Source organism: Panulirus ornatus, chromosome 32 (genome assembly GCF_036320965.1).
Source record: "Panulirus ornatus isolate Po-2019 chromosome 32, ASM3632096v1, whole genome shotgun sequence".
Classification (NCBI taxonomy): domain Eukaryota; kingdom Metazoa; phylum Arthropoda; class Malacostraca; order Decapoda; family Palinuridae; genus Panulirus; species Panulirus ornatus.
Window position 1 is genome coordinate 5206615 of NC_092255.1, and position 20442 is coordinate 5227056.

General features: G+C 45.4%; 2 protein-coding genes across 3 annotated transcripts in view; both read left to right on the forward strand.

Moving 5' to 3' along the window:
• LOC139759005 (tyrosine-protein phosphatase non-receptor type 13-like) overlaps positions 1-5992 on the forward strand; it is a 260354-nt gene extending 254362 nt beyond the window's left edge. For both annotated transcript variants that reach the window (XM_071680887.1, XM_071680888.1), the window contains 2 exons: positions 1198-1394; positions 5856-5992. In XM_071680887.1, coding sequence (XP_071536988.1) covers positions 1198-1394; positions 5856-5861 — 203 coding nt within the window. In that variant the 3' untranslated portion in view covers positions 5862-5992. The remainder of the gene's footprint in view (positions 1-1197; positions 1395-5855) is intronic.
• Positions 5857-16537, forward strand: LOC139759007 (uncharacterized). Its single transcript, XM_071680890.1, has 2 exons — positions 5857-8618; positions 15845-16537. Exons 1-2 carry the CDS (start codon positions 6455-6457, stop codon positions 16390-16392), a joined length of 2712 nt encoding a protein of 903 aa, XP_071536991.1. The 5' UTR covers positions 5857-6454; the 3' UTR covers positions 16393-16537.
• Positions 16538-20442: the final 3905 nt, after the last annotated feature.

Consider the following 20442-nt stretch of genomic DNA (forward strand, 5'->3'; position numbering starts at 1 on the left):
GTTGTGGTAGTTGTGGTTGTGATGGTTGTGGTTGTGGTTGTGATGGTTGTGGTAGTTGTGGTTGTGGTAGTTGTGGTTGTAGTAGTTGTGGTTGTGGTAGTTGTGGTTGTGATGGTTGTGGTTGTGGTAGTTGTGGTTGTGGTAGTTGCGGTTGTGATGGTTGTGGTTGTGGTAGTTGCTGTTGTGATGGTTGCGGTTGTGATGGTTGTGGTTGTGGTAGTTGCTGTTGTGATGGTTGTGGTTGTGATGGTTGTGGTTGTGGTAGTTGTGGTTGTGATGGTTGTGGTAGTTGTGGTTGTGGTGGTTGTGGTTGTGGTAGTTGTGGTTGTGATGGTTGTGGTTGTGGTGGTTGTGGTTGTGATTGATGGTTGTGGTAGTTGTAGTTGTGGTAATTGTGGTGTGATGGTTGTGGTAGTTGTGGTTGTGGTAGTTGTGGTTGTGGTAGTTGTGGTTGTGATGGTTGGTGTGGTTGTGTAGTTGTGGTTGTGATGGAGTTGTGGTTGTGATGGTTGTGGTTGTGGTTGTGATGGTTGTGGTGGTTGTGGTAGTTGTGGTTGTGATGGTTGTGGTAGTTGTAGTTGTGGTAATTGTGGTTGTGATGGTTGTGGTTGTGGTAGTTGTGGTTGTGATGGTTGTGGTTGTGATGGTTGTGGTTGTGGTAGTTGTGGTTGTGATGGTTGTGGTTGTGATGGTTGTGGTTGTGGTAGTTGTGGTTGTGATGGTTGTGGTTGTGATGGTTGTGGTTGTGGTAGTTGTGGTTGTGATGGTTGTGGTTGTGATGGTTGTGGTTGTGGTAGTTGTGGTTGTGGTAGTTGTGGTTGTGGTAGTTGTGGTTGTGATGGTTGTGGTTGTGGTTGTGGTGGTTGTGGTTGTGGTAGTTGTGGTTGTGATGGTTGTGGTTGTGGTTGTGATGGTTGTGGTGGTTGTGGTTGTGGTAGTTGTGGTTGTGATGGTTGTGGTAGTTGTAGTTGTGGTAATTGTGGTTGTGGTAGTTGTGGTTGTGATGGTTGTGGTTGTGATGGTTGTGGTTGTGGTAGTTGTGGCTGTGATGGTTGTGGTTGTGATGGTTGTGGTTGTAGTTGTGGTTGTGATGGTTGTGGTTGTGGTAGTTGTGGTTGTGGTAGTTGTGGTTGTACTTTAGGTTGTTTTGAGGCGGTGTGGGCCAGGTGACCTAACCTTGTTATTGTCCCGTTCCAGGTCAGGCCAGGCTGAGGCCAGTGGGGGGTTTGACCTTCAGCAGGGAGGTCAGGTCAGGTCCTGTCACCGTCATCACGGTCAACACCTCCACCCCCTCGTGTGACCTGACCCCCGCCCCGCCCCCACCACTCCGCCCCCCGACGCCTGCCGTTCCCGCCACCGCTCCTCCTCCCGCCTCCGCCCCCCCTCTTAAAAAGGTAGTGACGCTGTCCTAAAATGTTTTACGCTAGGTTTAAGGTCTTTTAAGTGTTTTAGGGTTTTAGGTAGCGAATTTTGTCTTTAAAGAGTTTTACGTAGCGATGTTTGTGTTTAAAGTTAAGATCTTTAAAGAGTTTTAGGTAGCGAAGTTTGTATATAAAGATTAGGGGTTTAAAGAGTTTTAGGTAGTGAAGTTTTGTCTTTAAAGATGAGGTCTTTAAAGAGTTTTAAGTAGCAAAGTTTAAGGTTATCCAAAGGTAAGATTGTTTTTACAGTTTTAGGTAGCCAAGCTTAAGGTTATCTTTAAAGGTAAGATTGTTCATAGAGTTTTAGGTAGCCAAGTTTAAGGTTATCTTTAAAGGTAAGATTGTTTTTAGAGTTTTAGGTAGCCAAGCTTAAGGTTATCTTTAAAGGTAAGATTGTTTTTAAGTTTTAGGTAGCCAAGTTTAAGATACATTAATGCTTAAGGTAGCGAGATTTAAGGTTGTTTATATAAGATTTTTGGTAGTCAGGTATACGATTTCCGTTAAAGTTTTAGGTAACGAGGTTTAAGGTTACCCTTCAAGTTTTAGGTAGCGAGATTTAAGGTTATCTCTTAAAGTTGTATGTAGCGAGGATTAAGATTTTTGAAAAGTTTGAAGTGCCTTTAAATCTTTAGGTATTAAGGTTAAAGGTAGAAGAATTTGAAATTTAAGATTGTCTTTAAAGTTTAAGGTTTTAAGGGTTCTTTTAAAGGTGTAAGGAAGTAAGGTTCGAAATTTGTCTTTAAGGTTTAAGGTAGCTGTGTTTAAGATTTTTTAAAGTGAAGTTTAAGGCTGTCTTTAAAGTTTTGGCTAACAGAATTTTTAGGCTCTTTCAAAGGTTTAAGGAAATAAGGTTTGAGATTGTTTTTTAAAGTTTTAGGTAATGAAATTTTAAGTTTTTATTGTAAAGGTGACAGGTTGTGGAATTTGAGGTTGCTTTTTAAATGTTTGAGATAATTTTAGGTAGTTTTTAAGGGTTTAAGTTAGAGGTTTAAGATTGCCTGTGTGAGGTTTATAGTATTTTAAGTCTGTCACGAAGTTTTAGGATTAGGTTTTTAAGGTATCTTTAAGGTTTATGGTAAGTAATGTTCAAATTGTCTTCAGAGATTTAAGGGTTTTAAGTTTTGCACTTTTTAAGGTAAAGGTGTTAAGGTTTAAGGTGAATGATTATCGAGAATGTCTTTAGATTTTTAAGATTTAAGTTCTCCTTTAAAATAGTAAGGTTTGAGTGTGTACTTAATAATTACGGGATTAATTTTAAGATTATTCTTAAGGGTATTAAATGTATGTCCCGAAATTTATTATAAGTTTCATACTGTTATTATTATTATTATTATTATTATTATTATTATTATTATTATTATTTTATTTGTTAATTCATTCTCTTTCAGTATAGAAATTATTATTATTATTATTATTATTATTATTATTATTATTATTATTATTATTATTATTATTATTATTATTTTATTTTCTATAATTTATTCCATCATTCATCTTTAGTGTCTCCCTTATAAAAATTCTTCCCGTTTTCTTTATGCTTTATTACAATTTTTTTTCCTTGCATTAAAATTATATACTTTACTTTTACCATGAATTAACTGCCCCAAACTGACTTTATTCATTTTTTCTTTCTATTGAAAATTTCGATTTATAAAACTACTTCATAAATGATAAATGGTACGCTAATTAAATCATTCCTTTTTATTTTATTTGCATACTTGATCAGGAGAAACGTGAGTATTGTAATAATATGTTGTGTTGTGTTGTGTTATAGGGTAACTAATATATATATATATATATATATATATATATATATATATATATATATATATATATATATTGTGATTTAGGTGATAATGGTGTTGTGTGTTATGGTTGTGTTGCTGTATTTTGTGTTGCCCTGTTGTGTTTTGTGGTGTTTTGGGTATCAATGTATTGTGATTTTATTGTTGTGATTTGGAGTATATTGGTATTGATCAGGTTTGGGTGTTGCTTGTGTGGTGACATTGCCGGGTTGTGTTTCTGTTGTATGTTTTGATTTGGTGCCATTTCTTTGTTGTCCGTTGTGTTGGCTTAGTTCTCATCTGTGCCCGGTTGTTGTTTTGTAAGGGGTGTTGTAGATGATGGGCTTGTGTGTGTGTGTGTGTGTGTGTGTGTGTGTGTATAACACTGATACACGTTCACATGTGTGTTCTGTATTACCTCTGTTCCACCTTAGTTATAATTTATGGATTTCACCTAATTATGATTTATCGCTTTCATATAGTCATGATTATCGATTTCACCTAATTATGATTTATCAGTTTCACCTAATTACGATTTATCGATTTCACCTAATTATCATTTATCAGTTTCACTTAATTATAATTATCGATTTCGCCTAATTATAATTTATCGATTTGACTTAATTATAATTATCGTCTTTGTTCATTAAGAAATAAATTATTACTCTGTGGTTAAGCATTTATCATTAGTTATTTGATGTGATTAATGAATTATAACTTAGGAGTAAAATTCCAAGATTTTAGTCAATTGTTTATAAGTTATCCCCCCTACTTATTTCTCATTCACTTCTATTATCTTATAATAATATTTCCTGTTCTTTTAATTAGCTTTATTAAATGTGAAAATCTATATAGAGTTTCAGCACGGGTTTGTTATGAAGAATAAATGGGACTTAATATAGTTATAACTGAGGACATAATAACCCAGTTAACCTTAATTACATCTTTACCCAGGGGAGCTAATTAATTGATTGGGTTGTTTAGGATGGAGGACCAACTGGCAGGGGGGGGGTGATGGGGGGGGTGTCATTAAGACCCTCAGCTGTGAGTTGTTACAACCGAAAGTCGAACCACCCTTTTTAAGTTGTTAATAACCAGAATATCGAATCGTTTTTCACATCTCCCAGAACTGTTGTGGTTGGCTGTAAAATGTGGAATGGTTAGTGCATGTGGTGAAGTAATTAGGGGAAGAGAAGGTGTTAATTTCTTACTAATTAGATTAATATAACTAATTATTATTATGTGGATATAAGGGAAAAAAAACAAGTTAATTTGCTTATTGAGTCGTAGGGCAAACAATGTAGTTACCTACGCAAAGATAAAGATAATAAATAGGACAATAAGATAGCGTACATATATCTGCGGTAAAGATAAAGATAATTAATAAAAGATAAAGATGATAAATAAGACAATATGATTATTTATTGGCATGTACTATGACTTAAGACGCTGGGTAGCGTCCCCCAGTGTATGGTCATATGCCCACCTCCCTCTTGGACACCAGCCCACCAGACGTAAACACACAAACACACACATACACACACACACACACACACACACACACACACACACACACACACACACACACGCCAGTCTGCGTCGTGGACATCACGCATCACTTCGACACTACAAACACCTTCTCGACACATCCCAACATACTTCACACTCACGATGCGACGACTCGAATAATATAAAAAAACAACACACCAAATATGTTGATAGCCAGTTTCCCTTCTCTCTCTCTCTCTCTCTCTCTCTCTCTCTCTCTCTCTCTCTCTCTCTCTCTCTCTCTCTCTCTCTCTCTCTCTCTCTCTCTCTCTCCCACATATGGACGTACTACATGTATCCTCATTGCAATGCGTGGCTTTCTTTGGATACCCGGCTGGTGGACGTGGCCAGCTCCCTGATCGCTGCAGGAGACTCATGAAGATGTATGTCTTTCCTTGTTGCCCCAGGACCCCTGTCTGTAGGGTTACCAGCAGCGCCCAGGAAGCTAACCTCGGCCACGGGACGGGGCTACAGATCAAGATGTGTGGAGATGTTGTGAGTGTGTCCTTGTGAAAGGAGTCTGGTTCGAATGGGGGCGGGCCGGCCAAGGGCATGCTGAGATGGTTCGAACACATGGAAAAGATGGGTGATAAGACTGACGAAAAGGATCTTTGCGTCAGAGATGTTAGGAGGAAAGGGGGGAGAAGAAGAGAATGGGATGGGTGGAATACGTGAGGCTTTAGGGTATCGGGGCACGGACATTAAAGAGCGTGAAAGGCATGCACGGGATAGAATGAGTTGAACCGATCAGGTATTTAGGGGGCGACGTGCTATTACATATTGTGAAATGGTGTGTGGGACATGGTGATGGTTTGAGAGGAGGAGTTGTGTGTGTGTGTGTGTGTGTGTGTGTGTGTGTGTGTGTATGTGTGTATTGAAGGGTGGGGGGGAGGGGGCATTGTTTGGTTGTTCCCGACGCTACCCCGTGAAGGGAGGTAAGTAGGAAAGGAAAGAGTGTAAGAAATGAATAGGTTGGTCCCTTTTGAGGCACCGTCTGGTGTTTTGATGGTGTTGGACACTCATAACGCCCCCTTTTCTCCTCCTCCTCCTCCTCCCGTTGTCTCACCGTTAACAGAAGCCTTCCTGTTGCCTCCCCCAACAGAACTAACGGGTCGTCGGCCGGTGCCGACCCCCCGCCGGAGTCTGGGCGGGGACCCGGCGGATGCCCGAGGCAGAAGGGCCGTCCACCGAAGCCGCTCCTTCTACCACGCCGAGCTCGTCTGCAACGACAGCTTCGACAATTTCTCCACCTGCTCCTCCTCCTTGGACTCCCTGGAGGGTCACAGGACGGCCAGGGACTCCAGCTTCACCTCCTGCGACTCCTACGTGGCCGAGGAGGAGAACACTGTCACGGTCGACCGCAATAATGAAGCATCCCCAGCTTCCAAAGCGGAGTTTGGTGAGGACAGTTTTGGCGAGGATGCGCGGGGCGTGTGCGCCAGGCCCTCCGGCGGTGCCGGCGGCCTCCTCCTGCTGCAGGAGGAAGAGGGCGAGGAGGACGACGCCGCCTCCGTCGACGGCGGGAGTGGCGCCCCCAAGGCAGGGAGCTTGTCGCAGGGCAGCGCCGGCGAGTGTGGCGCGTCCTCCGAGCGATCGTCGCTCGTGCCCTGGCAAGGCTCCTTGGAGTGCCTGGTGGAGGGAGGTGGCCCACCCCAGCAGGAGCGACAGGAGGCCTTCACCGACCTCCTGCCGCAGGACACCATGTTGGACCGCGTCTTGCGGTGCTTCGAGGCCATGCACGTGTTCAAGTCCCGCGACGCCCTCCTCACCAACTGGCAGGGGCGTCGGGCGTCCGGGGACACGGACGACGGGGACAAGCTCGACGTAGAGCGGTTGTCCCGGCAGTACTGGCAATGTCACCCGGGCGTCGACAACTGGCGACACGACCTCTTCTTCCACGACTTCTCCCTGGAGGAGGAGCAGTTCCCGGAGTCGGAGGCCGGGAGCGTGAGCTCCGCCGCCGACCAGCACCGCTTCAGGAGACCCGCCTCGCCTCCTGCGGCCACGCCCAGCGCCTCACCCCCGCCCTCCGACGCCCTCCCGTCTGGCTCGTCCTCATGCGACCCCTTCACCGCGCGGTGTGTCGAGCCCTCTTCTACCACCTCCCCCCCTCCGCTGCAGGAGGAAGAGGCCATCATCACCCCGCCGGAGGAGTTCCGAGGGACGCCCGAGCCCCAGGGGAGTGGCCAAGAGGACCCCGAGTGCCTCCCTCCGCCCGACGTCATCACCACCAACACGGGGGAGTTCCGACTCATGACGGAGACCGAGTACTGGCGCAGCGTACAGGGCGGTGCGACCCCGGGGGCGTCCGTGGAGGAGGAGGAGGACCTGGGGTGTGGCGAGGGACAGGAGGCGCCAGGCGCCACCACGCCGGAGTGTTCCCTCACTAACCTAGAGCATCCCTCCCGCGCCGCCTACCTCAGGAGCCTCCTCACCGTGCACCAGCCACCGCCGCCCGCTCTCCTCAACCAGTCGACCAGTTCGTCGCCTCTCCTCAACCAGTCGACCAGTTCGTCGCATGAGTTACCCAGCGCGACGGACCAGTCGACCAGTCTCTCTGACCAGTTCACCAGCGCCTCCCACCGCTCAACTACCCACTCCCCCTCCGCCGCCCTGCCCAGCGAGGAGGGCCATGCGACGACCCCTCCTCCTCACTCCAACATGTCCGTCGGCGACGCAGAGGGTGTTCACGCCGAGACGGAGGCGTCGCCAGAATCCGACGCGGGTGTTACGGCAACGCAAAGTAATATTGAAATCGAAGACAAAGTCTTGAGAAAAATAGAAACTCACAGGACGGAAGTGTCCGTCCAATTGAGCTATTCCCACCTACGACAGGAGGGAGAGCCCACGTCGGACCCGTCGTCGCAAACGGGCGATGACGACGCTCGGGGAGACGGAGCGGGCAAGTGCGTCGTAAGGTCGGAGGGAGTGTCGGAGAGCGACAATAACAGCGGCAGCACGGGCACGCCTCCCCCTGTCGACTTCTCGACGCACCCTCTCTCCCCCAAGGCCCATAACGCCGACAGACCCGTAGTGAGTATGACCCCAACGTGCGATGAGACAAATACAATGGCCGGGGAGGAAGAGTGTAGTTCCCCCTTCGTCGGGCAGCCCCGTTTTCTATCGACGGACGGTCAGGACCGTTTTCTCTTACACCAGATGTACCCTGACTGCGATAGTGAGAGCGGGGAGGACTCTCCCTCGTCCAGGGAGAGTGTCGAACTCTCCCTGGACTCTGAGGAGGTGGAACTGTTCATCAATAACCCGGAGTCCATGGTGGTGAGCAGGGTGAACATGGGCGCCCCCAGTGAGGCCCAGACACCCCAGATATTGTCGGCGGAGTGGGGTACTCTGGGGGTCCAAGGTGGAGACGGAGGAGACAGAAGCCCTTCGTCAGCACGAACGACTCCTGAAGGAGGAGGAGGAGGAGGAGGTGGTGAGGAGGAGGAGGAGGTGGTGGGTGGTGATGGGTGGGGCGTGGGCGCCGGACCTGCTGTCTCGGACGACCTCTTGAGCCTGGAGGGGGAGGAGTTTGTGGAAATCCTCGGGGCGCTGGTGGGTAGTCCACTCCACCACGACGACCCTCCTGCCATGACGACCCCCCCTCACCACGACGACCCTCCTGCCATGACGACCCCCCCTCACCACGACGACCCCTCCTCCTCCGTGAACGACCCACCAGTCGTCGTCGACGACGCCCTCGAGGACACGCCTCCGCTCAAGGACGACCCTGCTGACGACCCCGCGTCTCCCAAGTGCCAGGAAGGGGACGACCCTACCAGAGACGACCCCGATCCCACGACCACAGGCCAGCCCGCGGGGGTCGTGCCCACCCGACGCCCACCTCACGACCACACAGCTTCCGGTGAGCGTTTAGAGGGGGGGTTGGGGGGGGACTTGTCATTAAGATATCAATAATTAAAATTGTGATTATTATTATTATCATTATTATTATTATTATTATTATTATTATTATTATTATTATTATTATTATTATCCTTTTGATTTGCTAATGTTCCCCCTCCCCCACCACCACCACGACCACTGTTGATGATAGAAAATGGGATGTTAGACCTTGCTTGCCACTGAGAGAAAACGTTAGTTGGGCTTTGATCGTAGTGTCTTTTGAGGCATTAGAAAACGTAGCATGTACGACTGCTATTACTACTACAGACTGCTCTATTGCTATATCTACTACTGCTATTACTACTACGTCTACTACTGCTATTACTATAATGCTAATTGTAGTTTGTTGTCTATTAACCATGGAATGCCTTTTGTGTATTCCCACTTCGAATAAACTCGAAAGAAAACGGTACACGGGTTACCCATTGCTGTTTGCAGATTAATAAGATTATAATAAAATGATCAAACGAGGCAGAAATTATTACTTTTAAACTATGACCATAAATTACCGGTGAGATAGTTAGAAATGTACACCAGGGAACTATATATATATATATATATATATATATTATAGATGGTTTGGTCCCCCCTGCTTTGTACCGTTTTCTTTGAAGCTTGGTCCACCACTGTGGTAGGTTCGCCTCTCTCCCTTACCAGTCAACCACACCGTGTGTATATATATATATATATATATATATATATATATATATATATATATATATATATATATATATATATTCGTTGTCTCCCGCGTTGGCGAGGTAGCGCAAGGAAACAGACGAAAGAATGGCCCAACCCGCCCACATACACATGTATATACATACACGTCCCCACACGTACGTATACAAATTGGAGGTGGAAAGATGGAGTGAAAAAGATTTTGTGTGATCGGGGCCTGAACATGCAGGAGGGTGAAAGGAGGGCAAGGAATAGAGTGAATTAGAACGATGTGGTATACCGGGGCCGACGTGCTGTCGATGGATTGAACCAGGGCATGTGAAGCGTCTGGGGTAAACCATGGAAAGTTGTGTGGGGCTTGGATGTGGAAAGGGAGCTGTGGTTTCGGTGCATTATTACATGACAGCTAGAGACTGAGTGTGAACGAATGGGGCCTTTGTTGTCTTTTCCTAGCGCTACCTCGCACACATGAGGGGGGAGGGGGTTGTTATTCCATGTGTGGCGGGGTGGCGACGAGAATGGATGAAGGCAGCGAGTTTGAATATGTACATTTGTATATCTGTTTATGTCCATGTGTGTATACGTTGATATATATATATATATATATATATATATATATATATATATATATATATATATATATATATATATATATATGTAATTTGTAATGACCAGCTTTATCCTCTTGTCTTGCCCCGTAGCTTTACCCCTGAGTTACTTAACCCCCCCACACCCCCTCTCCCCCCTTCCCCTTAGAGAAGTGATTTGCATATCGTGTACGACAGACTTGTTGTTGTTGTTGTTGTTGTTTGTTTGTTGTTTGTTGATGTGACCCCCTGACGTTGCTCTGACCTCACGCAGAACGGCGCGTCGGCGAGGCCCCGGGTTACCCCAGGGTGAAGCGGGTGTCCCTCGGGGTGTGGATGGTGTAGGGGCGGGGCGGCGGGGCGGGGCGAGGGGCGGCGGCGGTCGGTGGCTGGCCGCCCGCCCCAGGGGGCGACGCGTCCCACTCGCTCGCTCGCTCCCCCCTCCCACCCCCCAAGGGGCTTAGCTGACCCCTGGGGGAGTTAGCGCGTACCGCCCAGCGCCCGACCATCAGGTATATGACGTGTTTTAACTAGTGTCATACCCCCACAGCCCCACACCCCTAGTTAGTGATGACCTTGTATGACCTGCCGCCCGCACCCCCCTGGGGGGGAAACCGTAGTGGGGGAAGGTAGTCTTGTCCTAGTTTAACTTGCCATGTCCCCTCCCCCCAGGGAGGGAGGGGACATTAATGACCTACTGTGACCTGGTAATGACTCTGTAGGAGTCCAGTATGACCTCGGATGACCTTTCCCCCCGCCCCTACCCTGGAGGAATAGATGACCTGACCTACTTGACCCATTACGCCCCTGTAGGAGATCATGGTAACCCCGACCCTGAGTTGTTTGACCTGTGAGTGTGTGCCCCCGTGGTGGAAGGGGATGTTGACCTGGTCACGAAACCACAGGGGTTTACCTCGGGGTCAGGTTAGGTTAGACTGTCTCTCTAAGGAAACACGTAGACGATCTCTGATGCCCATCAGTGCTTGAAGCGCCTGTGTGTGTGTGTATGTGAGGTGCCCAGTACCTGTGTATGTGTATGTGAGGTGCCCAGTACCTGTGTATGTGTATGTGAGGTGCCCAGTACCTGTGTATGTGAGGTGCCCAGTACCTGTGTATGTGTATGTGAGGTGCCCAGTACCTGTGTATGTGTATGTGAGGTGCCCAGTACCTGTGTATGTGTATGTGAGGTGCCCAGTACCTGTGTATGTGTATGTGAGGTGCCCAGTACCTGTGTATGTGTATGTGAGGTGCCCAGTGCCACTGTAAATCACATTTTTCAAGATAAGGCGATACCACCTGCAGATAAACCTCGATATTGTGCAACAGATAAAGGCCCCACACACACACACACACACACACACACACACACACACACACACACACACACACACACACACACACACACACTGAGCAACAGAAGAAATTCGCCCTTATTTTTTAAGCTCCCGTCGCGCCTTCTGGCTCGTTTCCTTTCTCTTGTGCTCTTCCTAATCACACGAACTCCTTCACCGACAGTTCACCGCCACACGCCCTCCTCCTCCTCACCTCCCGTATGATACCGCCACACGCCCTGCCTCTCTCTTGTGTTCTAGCCACACGCCTTGACCACCACCACACCACGCCTTATCCCTGCCCCCCCCCCCCCCCATCCACCGCGCCACCTGGTGTTAATTGCCAGCCCGAGCCGGTTGCAGGAACTGGTTTTCCAGCTCAGGGAAATAGATCCTCTCTCCTCACCTGAGACACAGAAGCCGCCCACCCGGACCCCGAGGTAACACAGACAACCTTCTTACCTACCCCCACCCCCCACCCCCCACTTGACGCCCAGACATAGAATGTGCCACAGACAGACTCATAATGTGCCACACAAACACAAAATGTGCCACAGACACAGAATTTGCCACAAACAGACACAGAATGTACCTTAGGCAGACACAGAATGTGCCACAGACAAACACAGAATATGCCACACAAACACAATGTGCCACAGACAGACAGAATGTGCCACAGACACATGATGTGCCACAGACAGACCCAGAATGTGCCACAGACACACAGAATGTGCCACAGACCCACTCAGAATGTGCCACAGACATACACAATGTGCCACAGACAGACACATGATGTGCCACAGACCCACTCAGAATGTGCCACAGACACATACAGAATGTGCCACAGACATACACAATGTGCCACAGACAGACATAGAATGTGCCATAGACAGACGCAGAATGTGCCACAGACACATACAGAATGTGCCACAGACATACACAATGTGCCACAGACAGACATAGAATGTGCCGTAGACAGACGCAGAATGTGCCACAGACACAGAATTTGCCACAAAGAGACACAGAATGTACCATAGGCAGACACAGAATGTGCCACAGACAAACACAGAATATGCCACAGACAAACACAATGTGCCACAGACAAACACAGAATGTGCCACAGACAGATTTTGCCACAGACAGACACAGAATGTGCCACAGACAGACATAGAATATGCCACAGACGTACTGCATTAACGTTTGTGCTTCTGTACAGAAATAAGACAGTTAGTTTTCTAGGTTTAAAGCACAGACTGGTTTCTAGCTATGATGCAAAGGTAGTTTTCTAGAAAGCACAAAGAATAGTGAACATAAAGACAGGTTTCTGTACGTCAGACCAAGGAGGTTCTCTAGATATAAAGGAGAAGCAATTGTCTAGATGTGAAGGACAAAGTTTTCTAGATAACAGAACAGAAGCCATTTTCGAAATAGGCGAAAACTGGTTTTCAAATGTACAAAGCTGAGTTTTATAAGCATACAGAAGAATCTGGTTTCTATCAGCCAACAGAAACCTTTTCTATGTGTCTTCATGGCTGTTTTCTAGATACAAGAACTGAAATGTATATCCTAGATGGGTATCTAGATATAAAGTACTAGTTTTTCTAGGTATGAAGCAGTCGGTTTCTATATGTAAAAAAAAAAAATCAGTAAATTGTAAATTGAAAACAGAATCTCTTTTTTTTACATAGAGAGCAAAGACAGTTTACATAGAGAGCAAAGACAGTTTACATAGAGAGCAAAGACAGTTTACATAGAGAGCAAAGACAGTTTACATAGAGAGCAAAGGCAGTTTACATAGAGAGCGAAGACAGTTTACATAGAGAGCAAAGACAGTTTACATAGAGAGCAAAGACAGTTTACAGAGAGAGCAAAGACAGTTTACATAGAGAGCAAAGACAGTTTACATAGAGAGCGAAGACAGTTTACATAGCGAGCAAAGACAGTTTACATAGAGAGCAAAGACAGTTTACATAGAGAGCAAAGACAGTTTACATAGAGAGCAAAGACAGTTTACATAGAGAGTAAAGACAGTTTACATAGAGAACAAAGACAGTTTACATAGAGAACAAAGACAGTTTACAAGATGTAAAATAAAGGTGATGTAAATGATGACGTCTTAGTTACTTAGTTAAAAAAAAAAGAGAAAGAAAACGCTGTTTCCTAGAAAGTGTTCTAGAATGTGTTCTAGAGTGTTCTAGAAAATGTTTTAGAATGTTCTAGAGAGTGATCAAGAAAGTGTTCTAGAATGTTCTAGAAAGTGTTCTAGAAAATGTTTTAGAATGTTCTAGAGAGTGATCAAGAAAGTGTTCTAGAATGTTCTAGAATGTGTTCTAGAAAGTATTTTAGAATGTTCTAGAGAGTGATCAAGAAAGTGTTATAGAAAATGTTTTAGAATGTTCTAGAGAGTGATCAAGAAAGTGTTCTAGAATGATCTAGAATGTGTTCTAGAAAATGTTTTAGAATGTTCTAGAGAGTGATCAAGTGTTCTAGAATGTTCTAGAAAGTGTTCTAGAATGTGTTCTAGAGTGTTCTAGAAAATGTTTTAGAATGTTTTAGAGAGTGATCAAGAAAGTGTTCTAGAATGTTCTAGAAAGTGTTCTAGAATGTTCTAGAAAGTGTTCTAGAATGTGTTCTAGAAAGTGTTCTAGAATGTGTTCTAGAAAGTGTTTTAGAATGTTCTAGAAAGTGTTCTAGAAACTGTTCTAGAGAGTGTTCTATGTATGACCAAAAGCATTTATCTAGTAGTAAAGCAGATAAATGAGTTATTATAATTAGATAACGGAATGTCGTGTAGTTTGCTTGAAGGGAAGCAGTTAGAAATAAATTATTTATCTAGATAATAAACGGGAGATTCCTAGATTAAAACAGGCGACTTTCTAGATGAAAAAAAAATGGTTTTCTAGATACAAAGAAAACATTCTAGGATATGTTTTCTAGATAGAAAACAAAAGAGACTTTATAAGTATATAAAACACAAGCTGGTTTCTCTATATGTGATTATATATATATATATATATATATATATATATATATATATATATATATATATATATATATATATATATATATATACTTTGTCGCTGTCTCCCGCGTTAGCGAGGTAGCGCAAGGAAACAGACGAAAGAACGGCCCACCAACCCACCCACATACACATGTATATACATACACGTCCACACACACACATATACATACCTATACATCTCAATGTACACATATATATATATATATATATATATATATATATATATATATATATATATATATATATATATATATATATATATATACACATACACAGACATATACATATATACACATGTACATAATTCATACTGTCTGCTTTCATTCATTCCCGTCGCCACCTCGCCAGAAAAATAGTTTATAGGAAACCAGTAGTGTTGATCCTGGCTGCGAAAACGCGTTGCATTCTGACCCTTACTGCGTGGTTGCGTCGTCTCGTGCTGTGTGTGTGTGGCAACTGGACTCTCTCTCTCTCTCTCTCTCTCTCTCTCTCTCTCTCTCTCTCTCTCTCTCTCTCTCTCTCTCTCTCTCTCTCTCTCACACACACACACACACACACACACGTCAGTCAAGGTCTCGTAACGATTATATTTATCTATTTATTTATTTATTCTTATCATTTATCAGTTACTGGAGCCTTCTAGGTGGGAGACTTGGCCACTGTGGAAGTATGTGTAAGTGGGAAAGTATCTTTGACGAGGGAAGTATCATTGGATAGGAAAGTGTCTGCGCTTGGACAGTATCCATGACCCTTGCCTGTTCATTACCCACATTATATATATATATATATATATATATATATATATATATATATATATATATATATATATATATATATTGTTTAAGAGGTCATAGTGGTGCGCGTGACCTACTATATCCAAAAAAAACATGAGGAATATGAAACAGGATAAGTTGCCAAGTGCACTTTCGTGTCATAATCACATCATCAGGGGAGACGCAAGAGAGAAATATAACAGTCACTTGATATACATCGAAGAGACGTAGCTAGGACGCCATTTTCCTCGTGGCTATATATATATATATATATATATATATATATATATATATATATATATATATATATTTTTTTTTTTTTTTTTCTTTTAAACTATCCGCCATTTCCCGCATTAGCGAGGTAGCGTTAAGAACAGAGGACTGGGCCTTTTTTGGAATATCCTAATCTGGCCCCCTTCTCTGTTCCTTCTTTGGGAAAATTAAAAAAAAACGAGAGGGGAGGATTTCCAGCCCCCCGCTCCCTCCCCTTTTAGTCGCCTTCTACGACACGCAGGGAATACGTGGCAAGTATTCTTAATCCCCTATCCCCAGGGATATATATATATATATATATATATATATATATATATATATATATATATATATATATGTGTGTGTGTGTGTGTGTGTGTGTGTAAGGGATATTTAGTAGAATACGTATTTAATGTAGATTTTTAGATTAATTTGCCTAATTTTAGTTCTATTAATTTATGTATTTTGATTAATTTCTTGATTTTTTCCCAGATCATGATTTTTAAATTTTTATTTTTTCCCTTCCACTTGTGTCTTGTCAGTGTGGAGGTGTTGGATGTACGCTGGTGCTAGTGGCTCATCCTCGTCGTCTGGAGCCTCCACTCCCTTGGATGAGAGGGACAACACGACGGAGGAGGACCTCGACCTGGCCGCCAACACCACCCTCAGGATGGAGGACGAGCCACGCCCGCCCTTGGAGGCGGACGACGAAGACATGGTGGACGCTTGCATGACGGAGGAAGGAGGAGGAGAAGGAGGAGGAGGAGGCTTCAAAGTGCGTGAGTTTGGCCCTCTCGCGGGGGTCAGTGGTTGTGGTTGTGGCGGCTGGGGTTGTGGTTGTGAGGGCGTGGAGGGTTGTGAGGGTAGTGGCAGTGTCGGGGTGGTGGTCAGTGGCAGTGGTAGTGGCACGGAGGAGAGCCACACTTGCCATTACCCTCCCTCAGAGAAATACCGTGTGTCGCAACCCATGAAGAAGACGTCCTCCTCTACCACCTCCTCCTCCTCCAACTCTCCTCTTCCTCCTCCTCTCTCCTCCTTGCTCGTCCTTGACCCTCCCCGGCGGGAGGTCACCGGAGGGCGAGCGGCTTGACCTCCTGGCCATCCTCGAGGCCGGGCGAACCCGCAACGTCCTAGCGACCTTTAACTTCCAGGGGCGTCGCGGCTCCTCCGGCGCCTTCGTCACCAGCAGTGACTCGTCCCCCTCCACGTCGCGGGGCGTCTCCGGGGTCGTCCATGGAGGCCAGACGACCCCGGAGACCTCCTTCAGCAGCCGCTGGGGGAGTCGTAGGTCGTCCGCCACCTTAGTCTTGACCACGACCCAAGAACCCCCACAGCGCTCCAGCCCCACGACCCGTCCAGCCAGCGTGCAGGAGGGCAGACGACCAGGTCGTGGAACGCCCCGCTCCCCCGCCCACTCTGCCACGCTGCCCAACAGCTTGAGCGCCAGCCCGCGCCGCCGAGGCGCGGCGAACATCGTGAACCCCGTCGTCAGCGTCAGCCCCCCAGCAGGAGGGTGTGAGGAGCCTGTGAGAGCCGGCGGCAGGACCTGGGCCAAGCAGGCGTGTCTCCGTGTCTCCCCCGCCAGCTTCCACGCCGGCACGACGCTCCTGGCCACGTACAACTTCCAGCGCCAGGCGCGCCCTCCGGACGCCCTAGTCCTCAGCCGCCTCTCGGAGGGCCCCTCCCCCCTGACGGACGCCTCAGACAGCCCCGAGGAAGGCATCACCCACCTGGGGACCTTCAACTTCGTCAGGAGCGACGCGTCGTCTCGGGCGTCGGGGACGAAGACGCCCGTCAGGACCCGGGTCCCCTCGCCCGGAGACGACCCTCCGTCGTGGACCGACTCTGTCGCCGGCAGTCTGGAGGACGGCAAGTACCTGCTGGGGGTCTTCGACTTCACCAAGCCCCCAGGTTTCACGGGCGACACCTGCACCGTCAGTAGTCGCGCCGACGCCGCTGGCGGGAGCCCGCGAGCGGCGGGGAGGAGGCTGGAGAGGAGGGAGAATCGCGTCTATGGTCGGGGACGCCTGCAGACGACGACGCCTGGTGTGAGTCGTAGTAGTGAAGTGGTGTGTGATCGAGGGAGTCATGTCTCGAAGCAGAGTGGGTCACTTCCGGCGGAGAAGCGTCCCGTGGCGGGAGGGAGCCGCCCCTTCCCTACCCGCGCCAGACCCGACAACACCCACCTGACGGAGGCGTCGGCGGGCGGCGCACAGGAGGAAGAAGGAAGCCCGGCGAGCGAACAGCATTTCCCGTCCATTGAGTTGGTGTGCGCGGGCGGTGGGGGAGAGAGCGACGGGCGCCGTGGCGCGGGCGGGACCTCCCTCCGCTCCCGGTGTGGGCGCGGGAGCGGGGCGGACGACGCCCCAGCGAACCCGCCCCAGGAGGTGGCGGGTGTCGGAGCCAAGACACGACAACAAAGAGGTAATTCACCATGTTAGTTCCTGGTTGTGTTGACTGCTGGTGCTGGTGCGAAATGTATATGTTAATTATAGGTGTTGATCTGGTGTCTTGAACACGGCGTGGGAGAGGGAGGGAAGGAGGGAGGGGGTATATGTGGGGAGAGGGAGGGAAGGAGGGAGGGAGGGGGTATGTATGTGGGAGAGGGAGGGGGTATATATATGTGGGAGAGGGAGGGGGTATATATATGTGGGAGAGGGAGGCAGGGGGTGTATATGTGGGAGAGGGAGGGAGGGAGGGAGGGGGTATATATATGTAGGAGAGGGAGCGAGGGAGGGGGTATATGTGGGAGAGAGAGGGAGGGAGGGGTATATATATGTGGGAGAGGGAGGGAGGGGTTTATATATGTGGGAGAGGGAGGGGGTATGTATGTGGGAGAGGGAGGGAGGGAGGGGGTATATATATGTGGGAGAGGGAGGCAGGGGGTATATATGTGGGAGAGGGAGGGAGGGAGGGGGTATATATATGTAGGAGAGGGAGGGGGTATATGTGGGAGAGAGAGGGAGGGAGGGGTATATATATGTGGGAGAGGGAGGGAGGGGTTTATATATGTGGGAGAGGGAGGGGGTATGTATGTGGGAGAGGGAGGGAGGGAGGGGGTATATATATGTGGGAGAGGGAGGCAGGGGGTATATATGTGGGAGAGGGAGGGAGGGAGGGGGGTATATATATGTAGGAGAGGGAGGGGGTATATGTGGGAGAGAGAGGGAGGGAGGGGTATATATATATGTGGGAGAGGGAGGGAGGGGGTATATATATATATGTGGAGAGGGAGGGAGGGGGTATATATATATATATATATATATATATATATATATATATATATATATATATATGTGGGAGAGAGATGGGGTATATATATATATATATATATATATATATATATATATATATATATATGTGTGTGTGTGTGTGTGTGTGTGTGTGTGTGTTAGAAAGGATCACAATTTTGCGCGTGATCAAGATATTCCTATGAGTCCACGGGGGAAAATGAAACACGAAAAGTTCCCAAGTGCACTTTCGTGTTTTCGTGTCATAATCACATCATCAGGGGAGACACAAGAGAGAAATATAACAGTCACTTGATATACAACGAAGAGACAATCACATGTTTACCAAATGGCGTCCTAGCTTCGTCTCTTCGATGTATATCAACTGACTTATATTTCTCTCTTGTGTCTCCCCTGATGATGTGATTATGACACGAAAGTGCACTTGGCAACTTTTCATGTTTCATTTTCCCCCCCGTGGACTCATAGGAATATATATATATATATATATATATATATATATATATATATATATATATATATATATATATATATATATACATATATATATATATATATATATATATATATATATATATATATATATATATATATACCTTTTTGAATGTTAATATATTTACGATATGAGAAGCCAGTGTTTTGGGTCCGTTTTCTTTGAGTTGGTTGTACGGGGGAGAGATAGTGTTATAGGTGAGCCTCGCCACCCGTGTCAGGATGGTCGAAGATCGTATATCTCTCTCGTTATAATATGATCTTAAGTGGCTGATGTGAAAACTGGTAATTTATCCGTTGTTATAACCGATGAAATATGGAATTGTATGATGTTTTCTTGGGATTTTTTTTAATAATATATCTTTATATTTTTGTACTTTTTTTTTTATATTAATATCTTTAGATTTTTTAACTTTTTTGATATTAATATCTTTAAATTTTTGAACTTTTTTTGATATTAATATCTTTAAATTTTTGTACTTTTTTAAATAATATCTAATTTTTGTACTTTTTAAAATTAATATCTTTAATTTTCTATAGTTTTTTAACATTAATATCTTTGTAATTTTTGTACCTTTTTGATAGTAATGTCTTTAATTTTTTGTACCTCTCTATTATTAATATCTACATTTTTTTTTACATTTTTTCAATTTTTTTATTTATACTTTTTTCATATTAATATCTTTGTAATTTTTGTCCCTTTTTTATATAAATATCTTTGTCATCTTTTTTTTTTTGGACTTTTTTGATATTTAATGTAACATTACAGAGGAACTTAAGGTAATCAAAGGAGAAAATTATATTTGAAGACAGAACGCGCCAGAAAGTATAGGTCGTCCCGTTTTCTTTAGCGAGGGGGGTCGGGTTTCCTCAATTTATGCAAATTGTCCTAATCAGAATCGCATTAGCGAGACGTAAAGAGACTTGAGAGAGACTAAGAGACGCTATTAAAAAAAAGATAAAATAAAGATAATTGTGTGTGTGTGTGTGTGTGTATATATATATATATATATATATATATATATATATATATATATATATATATATATATATATATATTATTTCTCATGTGCCTCCCCTGATGATGTGATTATTACACGAAAGTGCACTTGTCAACTTTTCGTGTTTCATTTTCCCCCCCGTGGACTCATAGGAATATATATATATATATATATATATATATATATATATATATATATATATATATATATATATATATATATATATATATAAACTTGCATAGTGTTTATGAAGACTTTAGTAACACTGTGTACGAAACATTGGTAATACTGCCCTCTCTTGTGTTGCAGGTAAGAAGGACGTATCCCCAGCCAGGCTAAGGTAAGTGAGGATCAATAAATCATTTATGTCTCATTTATCATACGTGGGTACGACCA

Excerpts from the sequence above, each read along its gene's own strand:
- LOC139759007 (XM_071680890.1), top strand. The coding sequence starts at position 6,455 with ATGTTGGACCGCGTCTTGCGGTGCTTCGAGGCCATGCACGTGTTCAAG. Across the intron at positions 8,619-15,844 it reads TCACGACCACACAGCTTCCG|TGTGGAGGTGTTGGATGTAC; the intron begins GTGAGCGTTTAG and ends GTGTCTTGTCAG.